We start from the raw sequence: 26,106 nt of genomic DNA on the forward strand, positions 1-26,106 counted from the left end.
AACATTCTCAGCAGGCAACAGAAAGGAAAAAATGTCACAATTTGTTTAATTAATAACTATCAGGATGAATGTGGCCAACTTATTTTGATAAAAAAAGACTCTAAAAAAAACATCCATGCAAATGCATCTCGCACAATAATGTATGCATCTTATTTCACACTAAAAATTAAAGAAAATAAAAAACATGTACATAAAAAAATGATAAGACCATTTGATCATTTTTGCTTTATGTTATTTTCATGCCAGTTAAACGTTTAAAACTACTGTGGCATTCACATATCCTATATATTCCTAAATTTGTTTTAATTTACATTTGCTTATTTATAATAAAATTGATACCAATATGTTTGCCATTTTCACTGTATTAAACTGCTATCTCATCCTACTTTACAAACGCGCCCCCTCGTGGACTACTACGATGACGATCGGAATAAACCAATCAAGATGCATGAAAACTTAGAGCTGCCACAGACTTCCATGGTGGGAGCAGCGTGTGATCTGCGCTGTTCTTTGCAGACATTAAGTGATTTGCGTTTGTGCAAGCCCACAAGAATTATCGACGGACACGACGCAGAATAACCCTCGCTTCATCTAACCAAACATCTACCTTACACACTACCAAACCAACGCGTCTGAGTGCGTGGATTCGACCACAGATGTGCCGTGGAGCGATACTGTGGACTCTGTTGCCATGCTGACAAGAAACGAACAGGTTATTTAATTGTACCGTTGTGTCGTGAGGGATTCAAAGGCTTCGGGTTCTTGTCCAAGTGTAGTGTGGTGGGCGTCAGAATGATGAAGATGCGGTACCTGTAACCTGCGCAGAGTCTCCGGTTCCGGTCAATTAAACGGTATTCGGAACGCTGGAAACCGAGTGTGCAGGTAAGGTTTCTAAACCTTTTTTTATTGCGAAAATCTGTGTTCCTGTGTTGGCTTTCTGGATCATTTATCTCACAGAACTTAGTTAGACTTGGTGTAGCCTAATGGATACAAATGGTTACTGACTAAAAGGTGATAGGTTCACCTGTAGAGGTCAACTAGGTGTGTTTTTGTTCAACCTCAGATTACTACAGGAGGGACTGAACCTGTCATTTTGATAAAAGCTTCAGCTAAGTGATTAATAGCCTGTAGCATAATAAACGTAATGCATGTTATTCCATATTAGAAAGGAAAAGATTCTGATCAGTGTTTTTTAACGTTTCCTTTTTAACACAAGCCAACTGTAACTTTACCTGTGATTATTTGACATGAAATGACATGCACATTAACTTTAACAAAACATGCAGTTGAACTTAAGTTGTTTTCACATTAAAACTTATCTTTAAACAGCCTCTATCAACAAAACGTAAACAGCAAAGCATACACTACCAGTCAGAAGTTTTTGAACAGTAAGGTTTTAAATGTTTTTTAAAGAAGTCTCTTCTGCTCACAAAGCCTGCATTTATTTGATCCAAAGTACAGCAAAAACAGTAAAATTGTAAAATATTTTTACTAGTTAAAATAACTGTTTTCTATTTGAATATATTTTGAAATGTAATTCATTCCTGTGATTTGAAAGGTGAAATTTTGCCATCATTACTCCATTCACATGATCCTTCGGAAATCACTCTAATATTCTGATTTGCTGCTCAGAAAACAAAATTATGATATAAAAGCTTTTTATTTCAGAAAAGTGCTAATCTTTGGATTTTCCTAGTCATCAAAGAATCCTGAAAAAAAAAAATTACTCATCTGTTTTAAATATTAATGATAATAATAATAATAATAATAGTTTCTTAAACAGCAAATTAGAATGATTTCTAAAGGATCATGTGACAGTGAAGAATGAGGTAATGATGCTGAATATTTAGCTTTGCCATCACAGAAATAAATTACATTTTTGAATATATTCAAATATAAAGCAGTTATTTTAAATAGTAAAAATATTTCACAATGTTACTGCTTTTGCTGTATTTTGGATCAAATAAATGCAGGCTTGTTGAGCAGAAGAGACTAATTTTAAAAACATTAAAAATCTTACTGTTCAAAAACTTTTGACTGGTAGTGTATATGAAACACAAAGCAAATCCTGAGGCAATAAAATGTAAAAAGGATAATAGTGTATACTGTATATAGCATGAAAACATGTGACAACATGCCCCAATAAAAAGCAACAACTTGCCTCAGCCTGAAAATACCCTTATCCTTTGAGCACAGTTCAGTTTTCACATTTTAATCACCTTTTCAGTTTTTTAAATAAATGCCATGCACGAATATTCCATGTACACTTTTAATTTATGTGAGTTCATAGTATGTATACAAGAACTATAAATTGCTGTTGATAATGTTTTTTTGCATGTAGTAAGCCACACACAGTGCTGTCACTCCTGGGCTTTTCATGTCAACAACCCATTTATTCTAACTCAGAGGAAAATATATGAGTGGTTTTTGTCACATCTGTAATTATAAGCAGGTGAGGGATAATAAGTAACAGCTATATATATCATATATAGCTATATCATGAGCCTTATGAGTAGTATCCAGTTTGGCTGTCTTGGCAATGCATCTTTATATACTTTGTATAAGGTGGTAAATCTGTGATCTTTACTTTTAATCTGCCATTAGCAGCAAAGTCATTTTTGTTAATAAAATGAAGGTAAACATGTCAATATATTTAGAAGTCTGGAAAGCCAGCGGATACACTCAGGGTAATTATTATATTTTTTTATTTTTTGACCTTTATTTTTTCAGCCTGTTATTTTAGATAGACCCCTGTGTCACTTGTGCATGCTGACAACGCATATATTACTTAACTACTTGTTATTCATCTGACTCATTTATCCAAAGTAACCCACAGTACAGTAATTACAGGGAGAGTCCCCCTGGAGCAATCTTGGGTTGGGCGCTTCCCTCGAGGGCTCAATGGTTAGAGGATTCATGGATCATCCGTAACAATTTGATCCTGCGACCTCTGGGCAGACAGCCTGTATCTTTAACCACTACACCACCCCACCCCCAACCATATGTTGTTGATTAGTTAGTTGTTGATTTAGACATCATGCAAAAAAATACACTGTCAGCACTGTATTTGTTGTAATGAGGTTGCTGTTCACTGAAGGCACTTCTGTTTTGTTTTATGGCTTCTAATGAATTGCAGACATGTGAGGTATATTTAGAGCAACATTCTGGATCCTGTCCACAAGTTCTCGCTCTTAAGAGAATGCGTGCAGACAAAGAAAGAAAGCGTGCAAGAAAGAGAAACACTATATGACATCATGCATCTGTGTTTAAACTTTGACCCCAAACCCTAACTCCTCCCTCGCTCATTCTCCCTCTCTCTCTTTCCTTCTTGCGCTGTCTCTCTTTCCTGCAGTCAGCTATTTCACTTCATGCCCTGACATGTTAAGGAGCAGGAGGGGAGGAGATAAAGGACCAGAAAAACCGGTAAGCAGCTGGGAGCCGAGGAGAATATGCGAAAGGAGGAGTAGATTTCAGTCTGTCCAGCAAAACCATAAGACCTGTGAGGAGGAAGAAACAAGTCGCAGAAAGACATGAAGAGAGAGTGATACATTTAAGGCGAGACTGAACACTGCCATGGAGAAAACGTGAAACAGCGCATTTCAAAGGTAAAATTTTGTGTCGTCTCTTACTGTCTGTCTCGATCTCACTTTATTTCTTTATTACTTAGGACAGTTTACGTTGAGGGTTGGGTCAGCACCTTGACTCACTTGCATATCCGAACTCGCGCTCTCATGGGAGTTTGACAGATATGTTCTACCCCTCTTTCTATTTCTGTTTCTCTCTCAACCTTTCCTTCTCACATGTCATGGCTGAGTTAAATGCCAAGCTTTCATTTAAAGGTGAAGTGTGTAATTTCTGTGCTGCTTGCATCACCAAATGGAATTGAGAAAATAATGACTGGTTCCACGTTTTTTGGAGCATAATGGCTAAACGCACCAGATTCCATGCGATTTACATTACAGTAGCCTATGCCAAAAAATCATTCATAAAGTAAGCCACTCACAGATTTATCTTGTGAATAGTGTAAACACTGTAGACCTCTGAAGCACTTTGAGCTGCATTTCTTGCATTAAAGGTATTATTAGTATGACTTGTATATTGAACTGGGTTAGGAGAAAGTATTTAAACATCAACCGAATTACACCCTTCTCTTCAAGGTTTATGTTTGTTTTGTCTTACAGGGCTTCTGACTAGCAGCATGACTTGGACCTACGGGATTGCAAAATACAAACACACCTGCAGCCAACAGTCATCTGAGGACACTCTCTCTGATTCTCAATTCCGGAAACCTTTTTGTAGCAAGCATTTGCATACAGCCCAACCGAATCCCACTGCTCTTTCTGTGCTAACTGCAGTGTAAGCTGTTCCCGAGATCCCGAGAGCCACCTGCTTCGGACTATGGAAGAACGCACATCCTCATGGTCCATCCTGAGGGCCAGATGAGGAGCATGTTACCCAGCTTGTTACGGGGCCGGCGGTTCTACTGCCGCGAATGGGCCCTCGAGAAGCTACAAAGATGCCTAGAGGGGCGAGACGCCATCAAGAGTGTGGAGGGAACTGCCCGTGTCTCTCCAGGGGTCCTAGTGACTGGGGGCCCGGGCACGGGTAAGACAGCCCTCCTCACCGAACTGGTTTGGCCCCAGTCAGAAGCATGCAGGGCGGCGGGGTTGGCAGCACGGTGTTTGGCCTGGCACTATTGCCAGCGAGAGCATGCGGGCAGTATTGAAGTGTGGAGATTTGTACTGGGGCTGGTTGAACAGCTGAAGGAAAGTCCACTTCTGGGACCAGACTATGTAAAAGCGATAAGCACTGCTGCTATTGCTGCTGTCCTGGAGCCCGTACACTGCCAAAAAGAACCGGATGACACTTTTAAAAGGTTGGTTTGTACATCACAATGTCAGTTATCATCATTTGATAAAACCTGAGTTTCAGAGTTTCTGTAGGAAAATTATGTGAATGAAGTATGTTAATTATTTTTTAAATGTAATGAGTAAATACAAAGGTATTGTTATAAGATCCTCAAATATCTATGCAATATCAATACACTACCAGTCAAACGTTTTTGAACAGTAAGATTAGTAATGTTTTATTTAAAGAAGTCTTTTCTGCTCACCATTTATTTGATTCGGAGCAAAAACAGTAAAATTTTGAAATATTTTTACAATTTAAAATAACTGATTTCTATTTGAATATATTTTAAAATGTAATTTATTCCTGTGAATTTTCAGCATCATTACTCCAGCCTTCAATGTCACGTGATCCTTCAGAAATCATTCTGATATGCTGATTTTATTATTATTATCATCAATATTTAAAACAGTTGAGTACATTTTGTCAGGATTATTTGATGAATAGAAAGATATGCATTTATCTAAAATAAAAAGCTTTTGTAACGTTATACACTGTACAATTTAAAAGCTTGGTGTCAGTATCATTTTTTGGGGAGGATAAATTATAGAAATTAATACTTTTTTATTTAGCAAGGATGATCAAGTTGATCAAAAGTGATAATAAAGACATTCATAATGTTACAAAAGAGTTCTAGTTCCGAGAACAGCATTTATTCTGAACTTTCTATTCATCAAAGAAACCTGAAAAAATTCTGCTCAGCTGTTTTCAACATAATCAGAATATTAGAATGATCATGTGACTGAAGTAATGATGCTAAAAATTCAGCTTTGAAATCAGGAATAAATTACAGTTCAAAATTTATTAAAATATAGAACAGCTATTTTAAATACAAAAATCTTACTGTTCAAAAACTTTTGACTGGTGTATATGTAACTCTGCCATATTAATAATTCTTAATTTGCATTGATTACTTGCTCAATTTCGTCTTGAAAATTGTAACATTTTAATGTAGATTTTTCATTATCTACTCAGTCTCATATTGAAAATTGTAACATTTTAATATAGATTTTAAACCTTACAAATTCACTATTTCAGTACTTCTAAAAACCACTTTTTCCTTTCTCTGAATTTCTCACATTTTTCTCTTGCTTTTGCTCTGTAACAAATCACTCACTGTTCAAGATCCCTTTGAACTCATTTCTGTCAGCCTTTAGTTCTCCAAGCATTTCATGTTTGCTCTCCAAGCATTACTCCTGTGAGAAATCCCAGATGTTTCACAGCTAGGCCTTTGGTGTACCTTACACACTCCCTCTGTATTTCACATTGTTTGTGCAAGGAAAATGACACTTCAGTGGGGCCTTTAAATGACTTTTTTGACATTTTGCTGCGTTTCTTGTCTAACAGAGTGTCAGGCTCCAGAACATTTTAGCTTTAAACATGAAATTTTAAGTTTAAATAATCAATTCATGACGTTTTGTATAACAGATTGCATTGCAGAAGATGCTTGTTTTTAATATAATCCACACCACTTTCACTTGGTCCTTTTAAAAACGTGTGTGTTTTTTTGTGTTTTCTAGTCAAAACCAGAAAAAAACTTATTTTAAAATCATGTAAACACTTTTTTTTTTTTTTTTTTTTTTTACATCTTCTGGTTATTCATAGTAAGCTGATGTTTTTTAGTCTTGTGAATATAAATGCACTCAGCGGCATCTTGCTTAAACAAGGTTTCTTTTATTGTTTCCTACTAAACCCTCCCACCCCTTATATTCTCCTCCTCCATCGTATTTTCGTCTGATACCCCTCAGAAAGACTTTATGTCAAAAGCAGGAAAAGGGGCTATTGTTGTGCTTTGCTGCCACATATATTTATTTATTTATTCCTCTCATCGCAATAATGACGCCTATTCACAGTTATCACAATAGCCCAGCATTCAGTGCAGACAGATGACGCTATTTACAACCTTCAGGGGAAAAAAAAAGGGGGTAAAGACCGAGAATCATGCCACTAGTTTGTGGAGTTTGTGTCCCTCAGTGAGGTCGCCACACTGACAACTTTTCTCTGTTTTTTTTTATTTATTTTTTTTTTTTTAAACCTCTTTCAGTGTTTGCTCTTACACTAGTTCTTTCAGTTTTCCCTTGCAGATCTGACGTACAGGCCCACATTCCACACATGCTGACAGACTGTTGTGATGTTTTTCTCTGGTCCTTGCGAGAGATTGTAAAAAGTTTAGGGGTAAAATGCGAACGTCTTTCCCTGCTGTATTCAGCATGCTCTCTGATGTACATAAGCTATCATTAACACTGTTTATTTAAAAGTCAGCCAGTGATGAGACCGTTTATTTTATCAGGACGTGAACTTCTGTCATCAGGAAATAATTATGACATATTCATCAGTTTGAAGCTCTATAGAGATATAGCTGTAGTAAACAGACAAAATTCCTGTATTCTAAGTAGATTAAATCACAAAATGGAATTGTACTTATAGCAACTGTAACCTATTCTCAGTTTTAAGTTTGGATTTCATCAGATTTTGGCAGTGAGGACTTGCAAATGATTCCAGCTGAATCAGTGGTTGGTTGTAAATCCTGTAATCTTCAGCTGCCTGACCATGGCCAAAACCCTTAAACCTCCCATTTTGTCCACAGCTGAAGTATAAGAAGTGTCACAAAACTCTTCTCTCAGGTTTATCTCTTAACACTCCTCTGTTTGACAACTATAACTAGCAAGACCATTCCTGGGGTCAAGCCAAGCCTATAGCTAGAGTCAGGAAGTATATTTATTAGGTTGTTCGGCTCAAGCTGTGATCAGTGAACATGTTAAAAGGGCATTAGCTCAACAAATTATGTGAGCCACGTGTTGGAGATAAGGAACCGATAAACATTGCATGCTTATGACTGTATATTTTATGGCGGGAGACAGGAAGTTCATTACTGAACTGTTTAACCAAAATAAGTTGTGCTGTTTAAAACAATATACTTTGAAAAAAAAACAAGTGTTGATTTTCATACAGAATATGAGCAACACAATGCTTCCATTAGGTGAAGTATTTTTTCAATTAATTTTCTCTATGACATTAAATAAAATCAGTAAAGAGTTCAAAAACAGTCCATGGGCCAAATCAAGCAGGTAAGTAAAAATTGAAAATTAGAATAACATAACAGAGGTACAAAGACATTTGACGATGGATTACGGAATATATATACATAAAAAATAATATATTTTAAAATAATTTGAAAATATTATGATGGTCCTGAGCTTTTTACTACATTTTCATACAAACACATAGTCCTGTTCCAAACTCTTGCCATTAATTTATGTATCAGGATTCTTTTGGCTGTATCATGATGCGCAAACTAACAGAGCACCTCAGTGTTTTGGGAAACCAGGCCATGAGTTGTTTAGTTGCCTGCATATCAAGCTGGGATAGATGAAAGCGTATTATCATAAATCTTATCACATTTAAGCATTTGATTAAAAGGGCAATCATACAAGAGTGAAGTGGTGCAGTGATAAGAGCAACACAGATTATGTGAATGTGAGTCTGATAAGGAAGCAGTACCTTCTCACTGTCTACTGGTATGCCCTGGAAGCAACAGGAAATCACTGAGCTTCCATAACACTGAGTCACAATGCCTATGCAACCACACCTCAAGTCAGAAGAAGTGGCCAAAAGAGTGAAAGACTGAAGAATTAGACAGTGTTAAAAATCTTGGAGTTGGTTAGATGGTTTTTAAAGGCTGTTGTATTTTATTCCAAATAAAGTGCTCACATAGTTGCATTCTTTACAAAACAATGCCACATTTCTGCATTCATTTCCTTCCCAGATAAGCTCTGTTTTAGTTCTGACTTGACTTTCATTCATATGTGATGACATGCCTTTCCTAGTTCCAATTCTTCAAATGACTGAATTCCTCATCCTCTCACTGTTGCTGAGAGAAATATGTCTTTCCTTGCTTCTCCTTCTTCCATTCCATTCTTCTGTTGACGCAGTTTAAAAGTTATATGTCTGTGTGGTTAAAGACAATGATACTAGCAGTGGTTGCTAAGCTATGCCTTTACTTATGTGTAATTATGTTCAACTACTTCTTCTTTTCATTTTTCTTTAGGGCAGTGTTAGAGCCTCTCTTGTCCTTGACACCACCAGCTCACACTGTGTTTATTGCGGTTGATTCACTGGACTCGGGGTATTGTGGAGGTAATGGAGCTGGAGAAGGCTTAATATCAGGACCTGCGGCCACTCAGAGTTCCTCTATTGCAGAGCTCTTGCTCAAATACATACAACTCCTGCCCCCCTGGATCTTGCTGGTGTGCTCTGCACGCCGCCAGAACAAAGCCATTTGCAAGATGTTCTCAGGTACAATATTAAGCACAGTAAAATGTGAGATGATTAGCTATTGGTTTTTTGTAAGAGTTGTGCTTGTTCATCTTAAATAAAACTGTGTACAAGGACTTTATGTTCTGTGTTTAGAAACCCATTTAGAAAGAAATGAATAACATTGTATGGCCGCGCAAACATTTAGTATTCCCAAACATACAGCTTATTACTCATTTTTTCTGTGCTTTTTGTTCTTATATCAATATATTATGGCTTTGTAGTGCTTTGTTTTTTACTAGATGAAATGACCTGGTCTTATGAGATGAGGGTCCCACGCACTCGTTAGCTCTTGTGGATGACATCTGAAGTATAGCGTGAAGAGACTAAAATCTATTGTATGCTAGTTGTGTGTATATTTTTGACTTTATAAACACATTTGAATGCAAGGTCCTTAACTCTGGCTTGGAAAGCCTCGAGGACCATCATGGTTTACCTCTGCCCACGAGATGAAAAGACTGGAAAGAAACAACTATTGTAGGACTACACTGTTTGCTAAAAGCATGTTAAAATTATTATGACAAATGCTACTGTTGTTGACTTGTATAGTAATTTAAGAGTGGAGTATAGTAAAAAAATGTTTGGAATTACACAAATGTAAAAAAATACAGTGAACTTGAGTACTTCCCATGATGCTTATACATATTGTGAACCCACTCGGAGACACTGAAAACACTATAATGAAACTCACATACAGTTGCACAAACAGAACATGCTGCTGACTGCATATTTAACTAAAACCCATCTTTTTATTGCATAAGGCAATTTCGGTGGCAATTGTGCGGCCCTAACAAATCATGATGCTATAACCATTGTTTGTCACTCATTTTGTTGTGTACACTGCTCTGATTCTATCTCTTGCCTCTCTACCCTGCAGGTTTTAGGAGGTTGTGTCTGGATGATTTAAGAAAGCCTGCAACTGTACGAGATATACAGCAATATATCCTGCGGAGGCTTGACCAGGACGGGCCATTGAGAAGACAACTTACACCAGAGACGGCTGAAATGCTTAATCTTTTGCACATCAAAAGCGGTGGCTGCTTCTTGTTTCTTGAGCGAGTGCTAGATGGTGTTGCACATGGTCTAGTAGGACTTCGTGAGATTCGGGACATTCCTGGCACACTGAATGGCCTTTACCTTTGGCTCTGCCAGCGACTCTTTCCTCGAAGGCTGTTTGTCCATATTAGGCCTTTGCTGAATATCCTTTTGGCATCCCCACAACCACTAACAGCTGAGCAGCTCTACACTATTGCTAGAAGCCGTGACTTCTACCTTGGGATTGGAGACTTCCAAGCACAGATGGGAGCACTGGCATCTCTGTTTGTGGATGGCCCTGAGGGCAGTAAACTCCTCTTTCATAGCAGCTTCGCAGAATGGTTAACTGATGTTAAATATTGCACACAGAAGTTTCTGTGTTGTGTGAAGGATGGTCACCTTTCTTTGGCCATGTCTCTCTCTTTTCGAGCCTGTAGTTTGAGTACAGAGGAGACTTGCCAGCTGGCCCACCACCTCCTCAACAGTGGACTCCATGAAGGGGAACCAGCTCTCCTGGCACTGTGGTTGCTGTGGACTGGAGTTCCAGCTCTTAATGGTGCTAGAAAAGACTGTTCTCCTAGTCATACACCTGTATTAGTTCAGCAAGATGTCCTTCAACTCTTAATGAAAAGTGGAATTTACCCGGCAACCTGTTCCCCAGACAATAGCTCCAATGTCGGGGTTCACTGTGTTGGAGGAGGTGGCAGGATAGTTCGGCGAGCATTACAGAGGGAAGACTCTGTGAGAGCACTTCTTGACAGTGGAATCAGTGTGAACCGTACAGACCCATCAGATGGACGGACTTTACTAGCAGCTGCAGCCCATGCTGGACTTGAAGATGTAGCAGCATTGCTGTTATGCCGTGGAGCAGACCCTTTACTGAACGACAACCAGGGGCAGACTGCACTGACGCTTGCTGCCAGACAAGGCCACGTTGGTGTACTGCAGATGTTGCTAGAGTGGGTGCAGGAGCAAGGGAGCAAGAGTCCTGCAGGACAAGCCCTGCTGGAGCACGTGGACAGTGAGGGATGGACTGCTCTTCGCTCTGCCGCATGGGGTGGGCACAAGGAAGCTGTGCGTCTACTTCTGGAAGCGGGGACAGAGATTGATGGCTGTGATTCAGACGGCCGAACAGCCTTGCGAGCAGCAGCATGGGGTGGACATGAGGAAATTCTATTGACCCTCCTTGATCATGGTGCTGAAGTAGACCGCTCAGACCGCGAGGGACGTACTCCACTAATTGCTGCAGCCTACATGGGTCACAAAGAGGCAGTCGAGATCCTTTTGAATGCTGGGGCTGATTTGAATCTTGCAGATGGGGATGGACGTACTGCTCTCTCTGTTGCTGCATTGTGTGTGCCATCGGCAGCTGGAGGACGAGGGCATGGAGAGGTCGTAAGCCTTCTGTTGGAGCGAAGTGCTGATCCAGAACATAAGGACAGAGATGGCATGACGCCTTTACTATTAGCCTCTTATGAAGGGCACGAGGAAGTGGTTGAACTCCTCCTGGAAGCTGGAGCTGATGTAGATGAAAGTTCTGGATTTCATCCCTCTGCTATCACGCCTCTCCTTGCAGCTGCAGCTATGGGGCATGCTGGCACAGTTAACCGTCTGCTGTTTTGGGGGGCAGCGGTGGATGGCATTGATGGAGAAGGCCGCACTGCTCTCTGCTTGGCTTCAGCAAAGGGTAGTGTTGAAGTTGTAAGAGCACTGCTGGACAGGGGTTTGGATGAGAATCACAAAGACGACCTGGGCTGGACTCCATTGCATGCAGCGGCTTGTGAAGGTCACAAAAGTGTGTGTGCAATATTGACAGAGCAAGGTAGCATGGCACGTGTGGGCGAGCTTGATGTAGAGGGTCGTAGCCCTCTTATTTTAGCAGCACAAGAAGGGCACTGCAGTACAGTCAGGCTACTTCTGGAGCGGAAGTCGCCCATCGATCATCGTGCATACGATGGACACTCTGCACTCAGTGCAGCTGCTCTGCAGGGACATCGAGAGATTGTGGAGTTGCTCATGCGTAGAGGGGCTGACACTGATGTCCGTGATGCTGAAGGAAGACCTCTTCTTTATTTGCTGGTCATGGAGGGCCGTTTAGACATGGCCACTCGACTCATAGAAAAAGGTGGTGTCCCTCTGGAGTCAAAAGATGCAGAAGGGCGAACTGCACTCCATGTAGCAGCTTGGCGAGGAGACCTGGAAGGTATTGAACTGTTGCTGAAATATGGAGCTGACCCAAATGCTAGAGATCTTGATGGACGGCCTCCTTTGCACTCTGTAGCATGGAGAGGTCACGCAGCTGCTGGCAGGCTGCTCCTTAGGGCTAAAGGTCTTAATGTAGACCTGGCTTGCAAACAGCAGGGTGCCACAGCACTTAGCATTGCTGCTCAGGAGGGGCATGCTGAAATAGTCGCCATGCTTTTAGAGAAAGGTGCAGAATCAGACCACGTGGACCGTTATGGTCGCAGCCCAGTCAAGGTAGCAGGAAAACAAGGTCATTTCACAATAGTGCGGCTTCTGGAAAGCTATGGCGCAAAGCCCTTCTCAGGTCTTATACCGTTTACACCTAGTGGTGCTCCTAATCATTCTTACCTTTCAGCCATAGTCAAGACTCAAGCATCCATTAGTTCAGGAGAATTGGGTATTGATGGAATCCCAGCCACATCTTCTCCATCTTCAACCTCAGTTTCTGCCTCCTGTTCCCCAGCTTCCACTGCAGAGCGTTTCCACTCCATGCCTGCCTCACAGACTTCCTCCTCCACCTGCCACTCCCTGGCCACAGTGCAGACCGTGCCTGCTGACAGCCTAAATTTCATCCAGCAGATACAACAACATTCGCTTCCTCGTTGCCGCAGTCGGCCATCCACCTTGCCTCTACCTGGCTCCAATCCTGCCAGTCTTCAGGGCAGAGCTTCTAGGCACAATCAAAAGGCTGTTCTCAAGAGCAGTCCCACAAACGAACAGTGTACGTTCAATGAGCTGCTGGACTCAGACAAACCCTTAAAAGGGCTTGGATCATCGGGGGATGGCAACTGCCTCTTAAAATCTAAAACTCCTTACATTATAGAGGATGTGATGGAGAAGAACCTCAAACAAGCTGGAGGAGTAGATCTAAAGTGGAACAACGTCATGGCCTCCTTAGGGGTGATGCCGAACCAAGACGGCCCAATTCGACAAACAAATATTAGGGAAAGCCCCCCTTCGGGGTACCCACATTTTCACTTCCAATCCCATGTACAAAAAGAGGATTGGGGTGGAATTCAAAAGACATCTATGTCTCCAACCATTGACCTTTCAGCCATTTCCCCACATAGTGCCTTACATGATGAGTCTGCGTTTAACATGACAACTACTGACCCCCAGTTAAATCTCAAACAGGCAATTAAGCTGCAGTTTGAAGGGCCAACCAGTGCAGCACTTTACAAGCGGGAAACCCCTCTCTGAGGTGAGGCATTACGTTTCTCAAAGAATAGAACATTACATTTGTTGATTGTCTTGTAAAGTTAGTTAATTGATTTACGACATAGTCCATAGTGTCTGTCATGTAGGGATAGTTCAACCAAAAATAAAAATTATGTCGTTAACTACTCACACTTGTGTTGTTCCAAACTCGTAAAACCTTTGTTTTGATATTTTTGATGAAATCTGATAACTTTCTGACCCTGCATACTGTAGACAGCACTGCAACTGATACGTTCAAGGCCCAGAAAGGTAGTAAGGACATCTTTAAAATAGTCTATGTAACATCAGTGGATCTACATAAATTTTATGAAGCTACGAGAATACTTTTTATGTGCAAAGAAAACAAAAATAATGACTTTATTAAACAATTTTGTCTCTTCTGTGTCAGTCTTCGACACGCATTCATGACACAGACTGTTTTACTGATGTCCTTTCTACCTTTCTGAGCCTTGAACGTGGTAGTTACATAGGTTTTCCAAAGATGCACAAAGGTCTTACAGGTTTGGAATGACATGAGGGTAATTAATGACAGAATATTCATTTTTGGCTGAACTATCCCTTTATCATGCGGTTGTCAGATATGCCAGATGGAAGTGAACCCCATACTGTGCTTTCAGCTGCAGTCGTTATGATTGTGACTTGGAATGTCTGGAATTCTAATGACAACTTTGTCTGTTGTAGGCAAACCTGGACATTTAGGAGTTCAAGGAGGCGAGGGTTGTGTGGGTAATCACTGCACTGTGTGTGGGAGGTGTTGAGAGCAGAGTCGTAACACACTGACCTCCACCTCTCTTTAACCCATTGACCCCAAAGCACAAAAGAAGAGGGGAAGACATAGGGAGCCTAGAGGAACCTGAGTTCAAAGGCTCAAGCTGTGTACATTCCAGAGCTTTTCTTCCTCATCCCGTCACAATGGAGAGCAGCTGGCACTCTCTCATGCTCTGCCATACAATCACAGGAAAATATTTTTACATTAAGAGGGACACTCATGGATATTTGCTTTGCTGGTGTTGTGCATTTGCAAAAGTCAACATATACCCCGGGGATTTTTGTGCACATAACTCGGCATGAATGACACAACTTTTCATAGACAAAAGAGCTATTCACTCTTTCATTTTCATACACATTGTGGCTCAGCAGTGCCACCTTCATTTTATGTTGGTGAAATATAAGAGCTAATAAGAATTCTGTTGAAACTGAAGCACATCCTACATTCAATGTCATCTTTTCAGGTGACTTGCTGTACATTGACTCTTTGATACACCCAGACTTGGACTTGCTGAAACAAAAAGGGCTTTTTCAAAGCGCCACTGGCGCTTAGTGGCTTTATATTCCAGACATAACTTGTGTAAGTCATCAGCAATGTTTGTCTTTTAAAGATGTGCTACATTTGGCATACTATTTGTTTCAGAACATAAACTTGTCCATAGTTGCTACTCCTTATTTACCTTATTTTTTTAAATTACGCATTCTGAACCAGTTGACCTATCAACAAGGTAAACTAATATTTTAAAGCTTCATTCCAACTGAATTACAGAAAGAGATGGGAAAAAGAAAGTGAGAAGTTACTGTTCTACAAGCAGATTAGCAAGTTAGGGAGGATGATATGACCTCCTATACATGCTTATCAGAGGATGACTAGATTTGAATGGAAGGTCATTAAACCTTAAAGGAGGTGTGACAGCAGACAGATGTGAATTTTACACTTTGCCATAGGTAATTTATAATGTTTATACTGTTTTGTATGTGAAAATTTATTGAGATGCACTAATTAAAACTGTATATAATATTGTGTGTCTGTGTGAAAATTTGTCTGGAAACAAGGAGGAAGCAAACCCGTTTAGTTTGAATGCAACAGATCATTTAGCACATCTGTCCCTCATGTTTATATAGTACTTATACAGACAGTGAGAAAGAGCTAGTTTGTGTATGAGTTTGCTTGACCCTCTGGAAAATTGTGCATTAAAATATTACCAGCATTTGTTAGGCTATCATGTTGTATTATAGTGTCAAGAGGTGCACATGACACCATAGTTTTTTTTTTTTTTTTGGTCTGGTGAGTATTAAATAAACAGTTATAATCATAGTACACTTAAAAATACACTGCTTATATATGTATATGTCTGTGTGTGTGTGTGTGTATACATATGTATATGTATCAGATATGTATATGTATCAGAGGTTAAAAATTCCTTCATAATCTATTATTTCCCGTCATTTTAATTTTCATATTTTAATTAGAATAACACATTTATTTTTAAATAATGAACCTATCGGCCGACAGCGCAATATTTAAAAACTAAATATGCTAGGGCTGTGTAAACAAAACAAACAAACAAAAAAACGATTTCTCGTTTTAATAGATTCTCATTTTAATGAACCAATATCGATTCTTAAATCACAATCGATATTTTGGTCTATACTGTTTTTAGTGGATGAATGAACAGTAACTTAGTGCACTATTCTTCCAATAAATAGCAATAGACTAGACCAGTTACTTTTGATATGTAACAAAGTCTCAGATTTCAAATTCTGTCCATTTCATTAGGAAATTCAAGCAATAAATACCGCTCTTTAATGTGGCATGATAGATCGTTATAGCGCATAGGAAAACATTGGTGACAGTTTTGTTTTTGTTCTGAATCCCCTGCTGGGCTGCCAGACTGGAGCGCACTGTCACCACCTGGACAGGGGTGGGAGTTACAGCTACAATTTACAATAGAGCACCCTCAGTGCAATCTGTCAAAATGACGGAAGGCCTTCAGATTTTTCTGTCACTGTTAAAAAAATTCCCTCAATGACAGACAATTTTCGGTTAACGCGACCTCTGGTATGTATATATAAGCAGTGTTTCCTGGAAACTGTGAGCAAGGGGGTTTGAGATACGTTTTCTCTTGTTTGGTGGGTTATTTGGTCAAAAATATCAGCCCAATCAGCAGCAACATGTATATAAACCATGCGGTATTAAAGAGACACTGATTAATGTAACATAAAAATAGCATACATATTTATATATTTTGCTATTGTTTTGTGGAGTGACACTTTCATAAACTTTTCTACACTCTTTTTATTATATAATGGTAAATATTACAATATCATAGCACAACAACAGTGATCAGCAATAATGATAAGCCTAATACTCACAATAAAATAGATAATAACACAGTCTCGGAGGTAAGAAGTGCATTATCCTTCACCTGAAATGTTTGTCTTTTCATCCTGAAATGCGAGGCAAATGTTGGATCACAATAATTAGGAACCACAGGTTCCACAAATACCTTCACTCGATTTGGGATGTTCTCTTTTATTCTGGATGGCAAGGGCGTATGTCCCTGGTGAAAAAACCAGCATATGCTGGTAGGTATGTTTTGATGCTGGGATGCTGGTTAGGTATGTTTTGATGCTGGTTTAAGATGGTCCTTAGCTGGTTTATGCTGGTCCTTTGCTGGTTTATGCTGGTCATGTTGCTGGTCAAGGACCAGCATAAACCAGCAAAGGACAAGCATAGACCAGCAAAGGACCATCTTAAACCAGCATCCCAGCATCAAAACATAGCTACCAGCATATGCTGTTTTTTTCACCAGGGGTTGCAGTATTAAACACATATTTATACCAATTTCATCAGGCTCCGAAACTTCGTCAAAAAGAACATAAAGAATGGCCTTCTCAGCCATAGTTACAACTCTTGTGTCATCAGAACAGGATGTTCAACGCACCACCGTTTCCGTTTTAAAAAATGGTTTGCAATGCTTTGTCGGGGATGAACGCAAGGGTAGTTCCAGGCCAGTGTTGCCAAGATTTCCCGGTTATTAACTGTATTAGTTTGCTATCAATGGCTCAAGCATCTGTTACTAGATCTAAAATGACAATGAGGTGTGGTAACCATATATAAACGGAATAATTTGTCACCGAGGTGGTGATGCGTATTATTCCTTACATATACATTAATATGTGAATTTTCAAACCTTAAATCAGCAGGTTTTTATTTTGACGTCAAGTAAGTCTCCGCACTGCGGGTTTTAGTGCTGCTGAGTGAAATGCGTCAGTGAATAAAATGTCACAGTTTTGCACATAGATTTATGCTTGAATGGAAATCTTACTTGCTTGTTAAGTTTGATGTCACGGGTCACCTCTTCCGTGATTTCCGGGTCCAAACGCTCTATCAGATGACAGGAGAAAACAACAAATGGTGCTAACTATACACTCACAATGTGATATAATACTACCAAAAAATTATAATCTTACCCTTTAACTCCATACCGAAATCCCAGATAGCCAGACAATGAAAACATAAATAATTAATATAAAAATTATTTGTGTTTGGGATGCTGTGAGCACGGAGACTGTAGTGTACACCATAAATGTGAAAACGTTTAGTTTAAATATTTAATATAAATAAACAGCATAAAGGGCTGCTGAGATAGTATTCTCAAGAGAAATGAGTTGGGGCTTGAACCCAGAAACAGCATTCGTTGGACACATTACATCACCGCTTAACAAGCGGATAGTGTTTTCATGACACATCATCAATCGGCCAAATTGGCGCCACTGAATGTAAACAATGCCACTGAACCAAACGAAACTCACATATTTTGCTGAATATTGCTGCTGAAAATGGTCAAGTATTGTCATGTTTTGGGCTGTACTAATCAGTCTGACCGGGAAAAACATTTGGAGTGCAAGAGAGTGAAAAGAGTGCAAATATCTGTCTGAGGAACAAAAGGCGTTTGTGACTTGCCAAACTGAACTGGGATTTCCAGGGCAAGAATCTTGACAACATTGTGTTTGTTATGATTTCTGGTCAGGTAAAATATTAGGCTGATATCTTAATTAATACTGCTCGTATCTTTACCACCTATTAATTTTAGTTTGTCAAAATATTGGGCCCCTTCCTGCTTACGTTCTTCTCTATATGATTTAGCAGCTTTTACACAGTTTTCCATGGTTTAGACACCATAAATTAGCAAAACAACGTATTCAGTAGTACATTAACAGTGCAATCCATGCTGTTGTTTACATTTGAATATCGCCAATATGGCCATGCATCCGGGTAACTGACCAAATCATGACGTAAGTGCAAACCCTCTATACAGTAATAGAGTTTAGTCAAGCCTTTAAAAAAAAAAAAAAAAACAAGTTGATCTAAAACGTTGATTGTGTAGCAGCTGTCAACTATGTTGGTGTGCAAATGAGAGGTCTTAACTTATTTACATAGCGCACGTACCTGCGCACCACTTATGTGCACCTTTGACAATCTCACAGAAATCAAGCTTGATAATATATAGTTAACCCCAAAATATATAGTCACCATCATTTATTTGAAAAGAAGTATGGTTTTCTTTCTTCCATGGAACATGCAAGAAAATATTTAGCACAGTTAATTTTTTGTGTTTCACTGTAGTGTAGAGAAACGACTGCAAATGTGGTTGTCGTGTGTCGTGTCTTAAAGGCATGAGGAATTAATAATCTTTGAAAGAAAACATTTTCAGTTTCTAATGATTTAATCTTAGTCACTCTGACAGATACTTGCAGTGAAAAGAAAAGCTTGGTTTTGAAAAATATGAGGATGATGATAGACATTTTTAGGCTTTGGGCCCAAGAATTGTGATTTTTTTGTCTTTTTGAGTTAGTGAGTAGCATATATTTCTCCCATGCTCTGTGTACTAACGTTGCACACTCTTCATTGAGCTTTTCCTTATTTGTACATCCTCAATAATGGTTAACATTTGTTTCCCCACTCTCTTTCACTCTCTCTCTCTCTCTGTCTCTTTCTCTCACACACACACACACACTCATCTCTCCCTGGAAGGGGTATTTTTTATTGCCCCTCTAAAGTTTACTTGCTACTTCCATAAATCCCCTCAAAGCAAACAACTGTGGCAGTGTGTGCAACAACAAGCAAAATGCCACTCTTTTGGCACAGAGACAGACACTGTTCATACTGTAATACACACACAGTAACCATATACAGCACAAAACACCCACACTTGCCACCCATATTCACAAAGCTGTTACACACAAACACACACTGCAAGAAAATGTTTATTTATTCTTACATGGGGAAAAAAATTGTAATTTTTTTAAGACAAACACAACACAAACAATAGACACACACTGCTCCTCTAAAGTTAGTCATGTAGCATAAAGCTCCATATTAATAATTATTTTTTATCCATAAGTACATTATAGGTTGCATAAGGGATCTGAAATATGCAGCTACATACTGAGGCTTGTGGCAAAACTGTTACTGTCACAACAAGCTAGACCTCATAAACGCTGTATCAAAAAGTTGACTATGTCATTATCATCTATTTAAAAAATTCTCTGAGACATTTTAATGCCTCAGACTGCTGAGACATTTTAAAGCATATCATTTTCATTTTGAAAGTTGGTTATCTATGTTCTTTCTTTTTTATTTCAAGACATAACTAGTGTTTTCCCTATCTGGGCTGATGTGGTTTGGGGTTTGTAGACAAACTGCAAACTCAGGCATTCCTCTATAATGAAGGACAACTTGCACCCAGTTCTTTTATAGGTGGGATTTTTTTTCTAGAGTAGACACTGCAGGATACATTTTTATTTGAGAAATTTAAGAGCCATCCAACATTCCTTTCTGAATATCATTCTTTACTGGAAGACGTATTCATTGCAACCATTAAATGGGACCTCTCACATGAGAAGATGGTGGTGTAAAACCATGTCTTTCTGTCTTCAGTTGCAAAGAAATTAAGTTTTTTTTAAGGAAAACATTCCAGGATTTTTCTCCATATAGTGGACTTCATCCTTTAAGATGAAACTAACTTTACAAAAAATCCAAAGCGACTCAGGCTGCATTTAAAATACACATTTGATTAGTTCATTCATTCCCCTGTAAATCAAATCCATTACCTTGTTGTTGCTAAATATATGATTCACTGTTTTTAGCTACAGGCATTTTTATCTATTAAAATATTTATGGTTAAATATTCTATGTAAACGGCAGATAAATGTCACTTCCTAAAACAACTCTAGAATGGAACAGGTGGAACAGGTTTCTCTTTCTGGGAAGTTCATCTACCCGTGTTTTCTCACAGTTCCACATCGCACACTATTGTGATCTGACAAATAAACAGATTATCTGCTATAAACATGTTTAAACCACTGGTAAACATTATTCATTGCACATGAGGCAAAAAGGGATGTGTGGACTTGTGATGAAAACCTTAGTCGAATTAATTCCGGTTTCAGTCACACACAAAGTCAAAGACAAGGCTCCACTTCCTGACCGACAAGGAGACATCACATCCTCTGACAGTGTAAACAAGGGAGAGGAAAACCTTTCTATTGAATAACAAACCATTTTTAGAGCAAAGGAAGGATATCACAAAACTTGAAACATATTTCTATCAAGTTTTTTTTCTGTGGGAAATAAGGTTATTTAAGTGTGTGCATGTTTGTGTAGACCCTTCAAGAAGCGAGATATCATTTTTGATTAAAGTATAGCAATCCTGTTTTTTGCAAACAAGCCAAGAGACTGTGTTTAGCCTACATTCAAACTGAAAAGGAGTAGCAGACTGGGTGTGTTCGTTAGTCAACACATTCCCTGTTGAGCTCTGAGAGACTCTCAATCATGCAGCGAGTCATTCTGAGGATTCTAGAACTAGCAGGAAAAAATTCCAGAATTATTCAAAAGGTTCACTTTTTAAGATTTCACCATACCAAGAATATTTCACATTCATAAGTTACATTCCTGTTGCTATTCAAGGGCCAAGTATATCAGTGATGGACAGAAGCGCTCAAATAGATAAGTGTCTTTAATATTATATTTGAAGAACAAAGACATTTACACATATATAAATGTATATACTTATGACCCTGGACCACAAAACCAGTCATAAGGTTTAATTTTTTGAAAGCTGAATCTTTCCATTGATGTATGGTTTGTTAGGACAGGACAATATTTGGCTGAGATACAACTATTTGAAAATCTGGAATCTGAGGGTGCAAAAAAAAAAAAAAAAATCACCCTTAAAGTTGTCCAAATGAAGTACTTAGCAGTGCCTATTACTAATCAAAAATTAAGTTTTGATATATTTATGGTAGGAATTTTTGGCATAAAAGAAAAGTCAATAATTTTGACCCATACAGTGTACCGGTGCAACTTATGACTGGTTTTGTGGTCCAGGGTCACATTTTAGAAAGCATTTAATGTATATATATACACATCAAATCATCCTTTAAGATTTTTTTCCCCCAGTGAACATGAGCCTTATATGCTTATTTGGAGTCCATTATGCACTGGTGTTATGAATGTTTTTATTTAAGCATTTTTTAAATTTCATTCTTCAGTTCACTAAATGATCCTTTCCAAAGCCTTAAAGAAATACATTAACATGTCCATGCATCATTACTGCCTCCTACTGGCAAGGTTCTTCAGTATCAACAGCACATAGTGTAATCACAAAGTCAAAAGAGAGCAGTAGAAGAAAAAATCACCAGGGATTCAAAACAAATGTCAAAGCACAACACACAAACTCCCAGGTTAGTCAACCTGCATTCGATCTGACTTGTCTATAAAAAGTAAATACAGTTTTTCCAAGCCCTTTTGTGACTATGTGAAGTGTTTTGAGAAGCTGTACGTATACACACACACACGTACACACATACACACACACACTTATATATATAACCTCCACCACACGAAATATTACTTGGACTGCATCCCAAACTGATCTGTGCCTCACATTCATGGGTTGCACAAGTAAAACTATGCATACTGATGGGTAACTATAAGACTGTGACTGAGGATTAAATTTAATGGTTATTTGGCATGTATATTTGAGGAATTTCAATGTTTTTTTAAAAAATAAACAACTAAATAATACTCATCTCTGCCACTCTTCTTGCTTATTGTAGGTTGTCAACCATTGCTATAGACTATGCAATATGACACTGCACTAGAAGCAAACAGTAAATTAAAGGGGTAGTTCACCCAAAAATTAAAATTCTGTCATTAATTAGTCACCTTATTGTCGTTTCAAACCCGTAAATCCCAAAGTATACTTCACTTTTTACACGTATGCCAGGGATAGCATACAGTGCGCTGACAAGAATTTCGTCATCAGAATAGTATGTACATACTGTATACACACCACACAATTTTTGTAACCGTGAATACTTCGTACATGTAGGTCGCACACGTGCATCAAAATTATTTTACAGTAATCAGTTGTTCCACAAGATGGCAACACTGTCCCGGGTCGTTGTTTCACAGATGAAGCTTTCTAGAGTGCATGTGTCAACCACCCGTTTTCGCTCACAACATCAAATGGAGTATACTTTGAAAGGCTATGCGTTGTTTGATGAAATTCGAGAGCTTTCTGATCTGGCATAGACAGCAACGCAACTACCACGTTCAAGGCCCAGAAAAGTAGTAAGCACATCGATAATATAGTCCATGTGACATCAATGGTTCAACCGTAATTTTCTGAAGCTACAAGAATACTTTTTGTGCGCAAAGAAAACAAAAATAATGACTTCATTTAACAATTTCTTCACTTTGTGTCAGTTATTGACGCGCATTCACGAGAGTACCACAAAGCATGTGTGTGCATTCCTCTGCTTGTAAACAAGGCAAAGTTCATCCAGGTTCGGCTCCTATGTCAGCAGAATAAAGTCATTATTTTTGTTTTATTTGTGCACAAACAGTATTCTCGCAGTTTCATAAAATTACAGTTGAACCACTAATGTGACATGGACCATATTATCGATATCCTTACTAATTTATTGGGCCCTAAATGTGGTAGTTGTGTTGCTGTCAATGGAGGGTCAGAAAGCTCTGAGATTTTGTCAAAAATATCTTAAACGAAGGTCTTACAGGTTTGGAACAACATGAGAGTAAGTAATTAACAACAGAATTTTCATTTTTGGGTGAACTATCCCTTTAAATACTAAATATTAATTTAATTCAGTGACATTTTGCTTCTGAATTGTGAGCTTCATTTGTACTGAAAAATCTTAATGCAGTGGTGCATGCTGTCTGACACAACTAGGAGATCATTAGGTAAAAGCGCCAGTCCACGAGGGCTGCTCAGTCCCTCAGACACAATCACTCGTCCTGTCCCTTCAGAAGGATACAGAATCACCCGATGTTTTTCTCCCCAGTCTGCCACCAAAACAGACCCATCCTTATCGATGCAGAGGCCCCAAGGACAGGAAAGTACGGGCCCTAAGCTAGAACACACACCCAGGATTCGTAGGGTGTCCCATCCTGGTCCTAAGATCTTCACACAAGGCTCCTGCCCCATTTCACTGCCTCGCTCGGATACCGCAACCAGACCAGAGTGTAGGCATGCTGCGACCAGATAAGGCCTGTGGAAACCTGTCACCACAGTGCGCTCCAATCTGGAACCGGTTTTAGGTTCAAGTTTTAGCGCTGTAAGAGTACCCTTTCGTATATCTGCAACTAGGAATTCATCTCTTTGGGTCACTGTTACTCCCCTTGGTGCTTCCAGCTCATCTCGAGGTACTCCTGCAATGTAGGGTCCACCTCCAAATGTTTGGAGGAGGCGCCCATGCCGACTAAGGATCAGGAGAGCTCTTTCAGCTGCACAACTCAGAGCAATCAAACCCTTGGCGTTAACAGCCACATCAAAGTAATTGCGACAACGTCGCGAAGAGCCTCCCAAGTCACTACTTGGAGAAGTCACTTGTTGTAGGACATTGCCAAGGGCATCAGTTACCTGCACACGTGCATTCCCACAATCCACAAGAAACAGTTGACCTTGCGGTGTTGCGTGGACTCCACTGGGCAAAGTGAGATCAGCACGTCCTGAGCCTTGTTTACCAAACTGGCGGACAAGACGTACCTCCTCCGGTGCCAATGATTCGGCATCCTCCTCTAACTCTAGAAGGGCTGGCTCACTCCTCTCTCCACGCAGTCTGTTCTCGTTTAGAGAATTCTGCCGTCCTGATGTGAAGTGGTTCAGTCGTTTCTGAGATGAGTTATCAATAACAGACATAGAGAGCGAACGAGACACTCCACTGGAACAAGAAGCATAATGTTGGTTGTTCTTCTGAGAGAAGTTGCCATGACTTGGACAGGATTTAGTCCGTGATACATCATTTCGTTTGGAGGACATGTGGCTCTTAGTTACAGTCCACATGCTTGACTGGTGTGTTTTGGTTTCACTGAGGGGTCTGTTACAGTAGGAAAGGTCAGCAGCCGATCTGGAGAGGCGAGCTGTGGGACGCAAGGAGTTGGTAAAATCTCTGGGAGAGCTGACAATAAAAGTGTACCCAGAATCTACACTGTCTGCTGGGGATGGTGCACGGTTTTGCGGGTGGTCGTCCGAGGATGCACTTAATTGAGAACAAGACCTGCCACGAAGGAAGTGGTTGTTGTTGCCTTGACTAGAGATGATCTCTCTGGGGGTCTGTGGTGAGGAAGATCCAGTTCGTCTGGCATGATTTTTATGGTCGGACTGATGCAAGAACCAGCCATCTTGTTCTTGGTGACCTTGTTCTGGAGACAGAGAGAGTTCTCGTTGTCTTCTCACTCTCTGCGATGCAAACTGTGTGATTGGTCCATTTTGTATACGGGCTAAATCCTCACCCTCTGACTCACCATGACTAAGTGACGGCACAGCCAGAAAGAGCTCATCTGCTTTGCATTCAGATGAAGGAGATTCACACTCATCCTCCTGTGATGAATCACGTTCACATTGGACTTGTTTAGAAGATCTGTGACGCATTTGTGGTGACTGATGTTTCACCTCTTCTCCTGATTCCTCGTCACTTCGGGCTGACAAGCGGAGCTTCCGGACAACCCTCAAGTTCCCACTGCTAGTGGATGAGTGCCTTGGATTAGGTCCTGGAGATAGGACTTGGTTTTGTCCAGGACTTGTTCCATCAGGTGTGCTCTGGCCCTCTCCACTGGCATAAGCCACACCACGTACTTCATTGGCATGGATGGGACACATTTGCCCTTGCTGCCCACAGCCTCCAATGGGAAAATGGACATTGTGGTCTTGTATTTTGATGTCACCAAAAGTTACAGCGTTTGGTTGGGCACTTGGTTTAAAAGATACACGTTTGAGTGTAAGTGAGACCTCCCAAGGTTGGACTAGTTCTGCAACACCCTTAAGAAGCTGGTCCTTCTTCGTATCCCCCTCTTGATCTTTATTACCATCACGTCCACCACATATCTTTATTAGCTCTCGAAGTTTAATGACTTTATATAACCGCTGGTCAACCAGTCTTTGTCCAACCCTTACAGCTGCTCCATTGTCCCTCTGCACCTGTTCCAATCTTAGCTGTACGTCCCGGTGATCCTGTTCTACCCTTTCCAGTAGACGGCGCTCCTCTCTTTGTGCTCCAAGCAGTGCACGCTCTACGCCTCGACCCACT

At 39.8% G+C, this 26,106-nt stretch overlaps 1 protein-coding gene across 1 annotated transcript; it reads left to right on the forward strand.

Moving 5' to 3' along the window:
- The first annotated feature begins 420 nt into the window (after positions 1 to 420).
- ankrd50l (ankyrin repeat domain 50-like) lies at positions 421 to 15,508 on the forward strand. The gene is made up of 6 exons (XM_051119489.1): positions 421 to 882; positions 3,353 to 3,605; positions 4,182 to 4,876; positions 8,957 to 9,204; positions 10,100 to 13,702; positions 14,401 to 15,508. Exons 3-5 carry the CDS (start codon positions 4,419 to 4,421, stop codon positions 13,699 to 13,701), a joined length of 4,308 nt encoding a protein of 1,435 aa, XP_050975446.1. The 5' UTR covers positions 421 to 882; positions 3,353 to 3,605; positions 4,182 to 4,418; the 3' UTR covers position 13,702; positions 14,401 to 15,508.
- The last annotated feature ends 10,598 nt before the right edge of the window (positions 15,509 to 26,106 follow it).

This window comes from Labeo rohita, chromosome 9 (assembly GCF_022985175.1).
Source record: "Labeo rohita strain BAU-BD-2019 chromosome 9, IGBB_LRoh.1.0, whole genome shotgun sequence".
Taxonomy (NCBI): domain Eukaryota; kingdom Metazoa; phylum Chordata; class Actinopteri; order Cypriniformes; family Cyprinidae; genus Labeo; species Labeo rohita.

Excerpts from the sequence above, each read along its gene's own strand:
- ankrd50l (XM_051119489.1), top strand. The coding sequence starts at position 4,419 with ATGGTCCATCCTGAGGGCCAGATGAGGAGCATGTTACCCAGCTTGTTA. Across the intron at positions 4,877-8,956 it reads CCGGATGACACTTTTAAAAG|GGCAGTGTTAGAGCCTCTCT; the intron begins GTTGGTTTGTAC and ends ATTTTTCTTTAG. Across the intron at positions 9,205-10,099 it reads CATTTGCAAGATGTTCTCAG|GTTTTAGGAGGTTGTGTCTG; the intron begins GTACAATATTAA and ends TCTACCCTGCAG.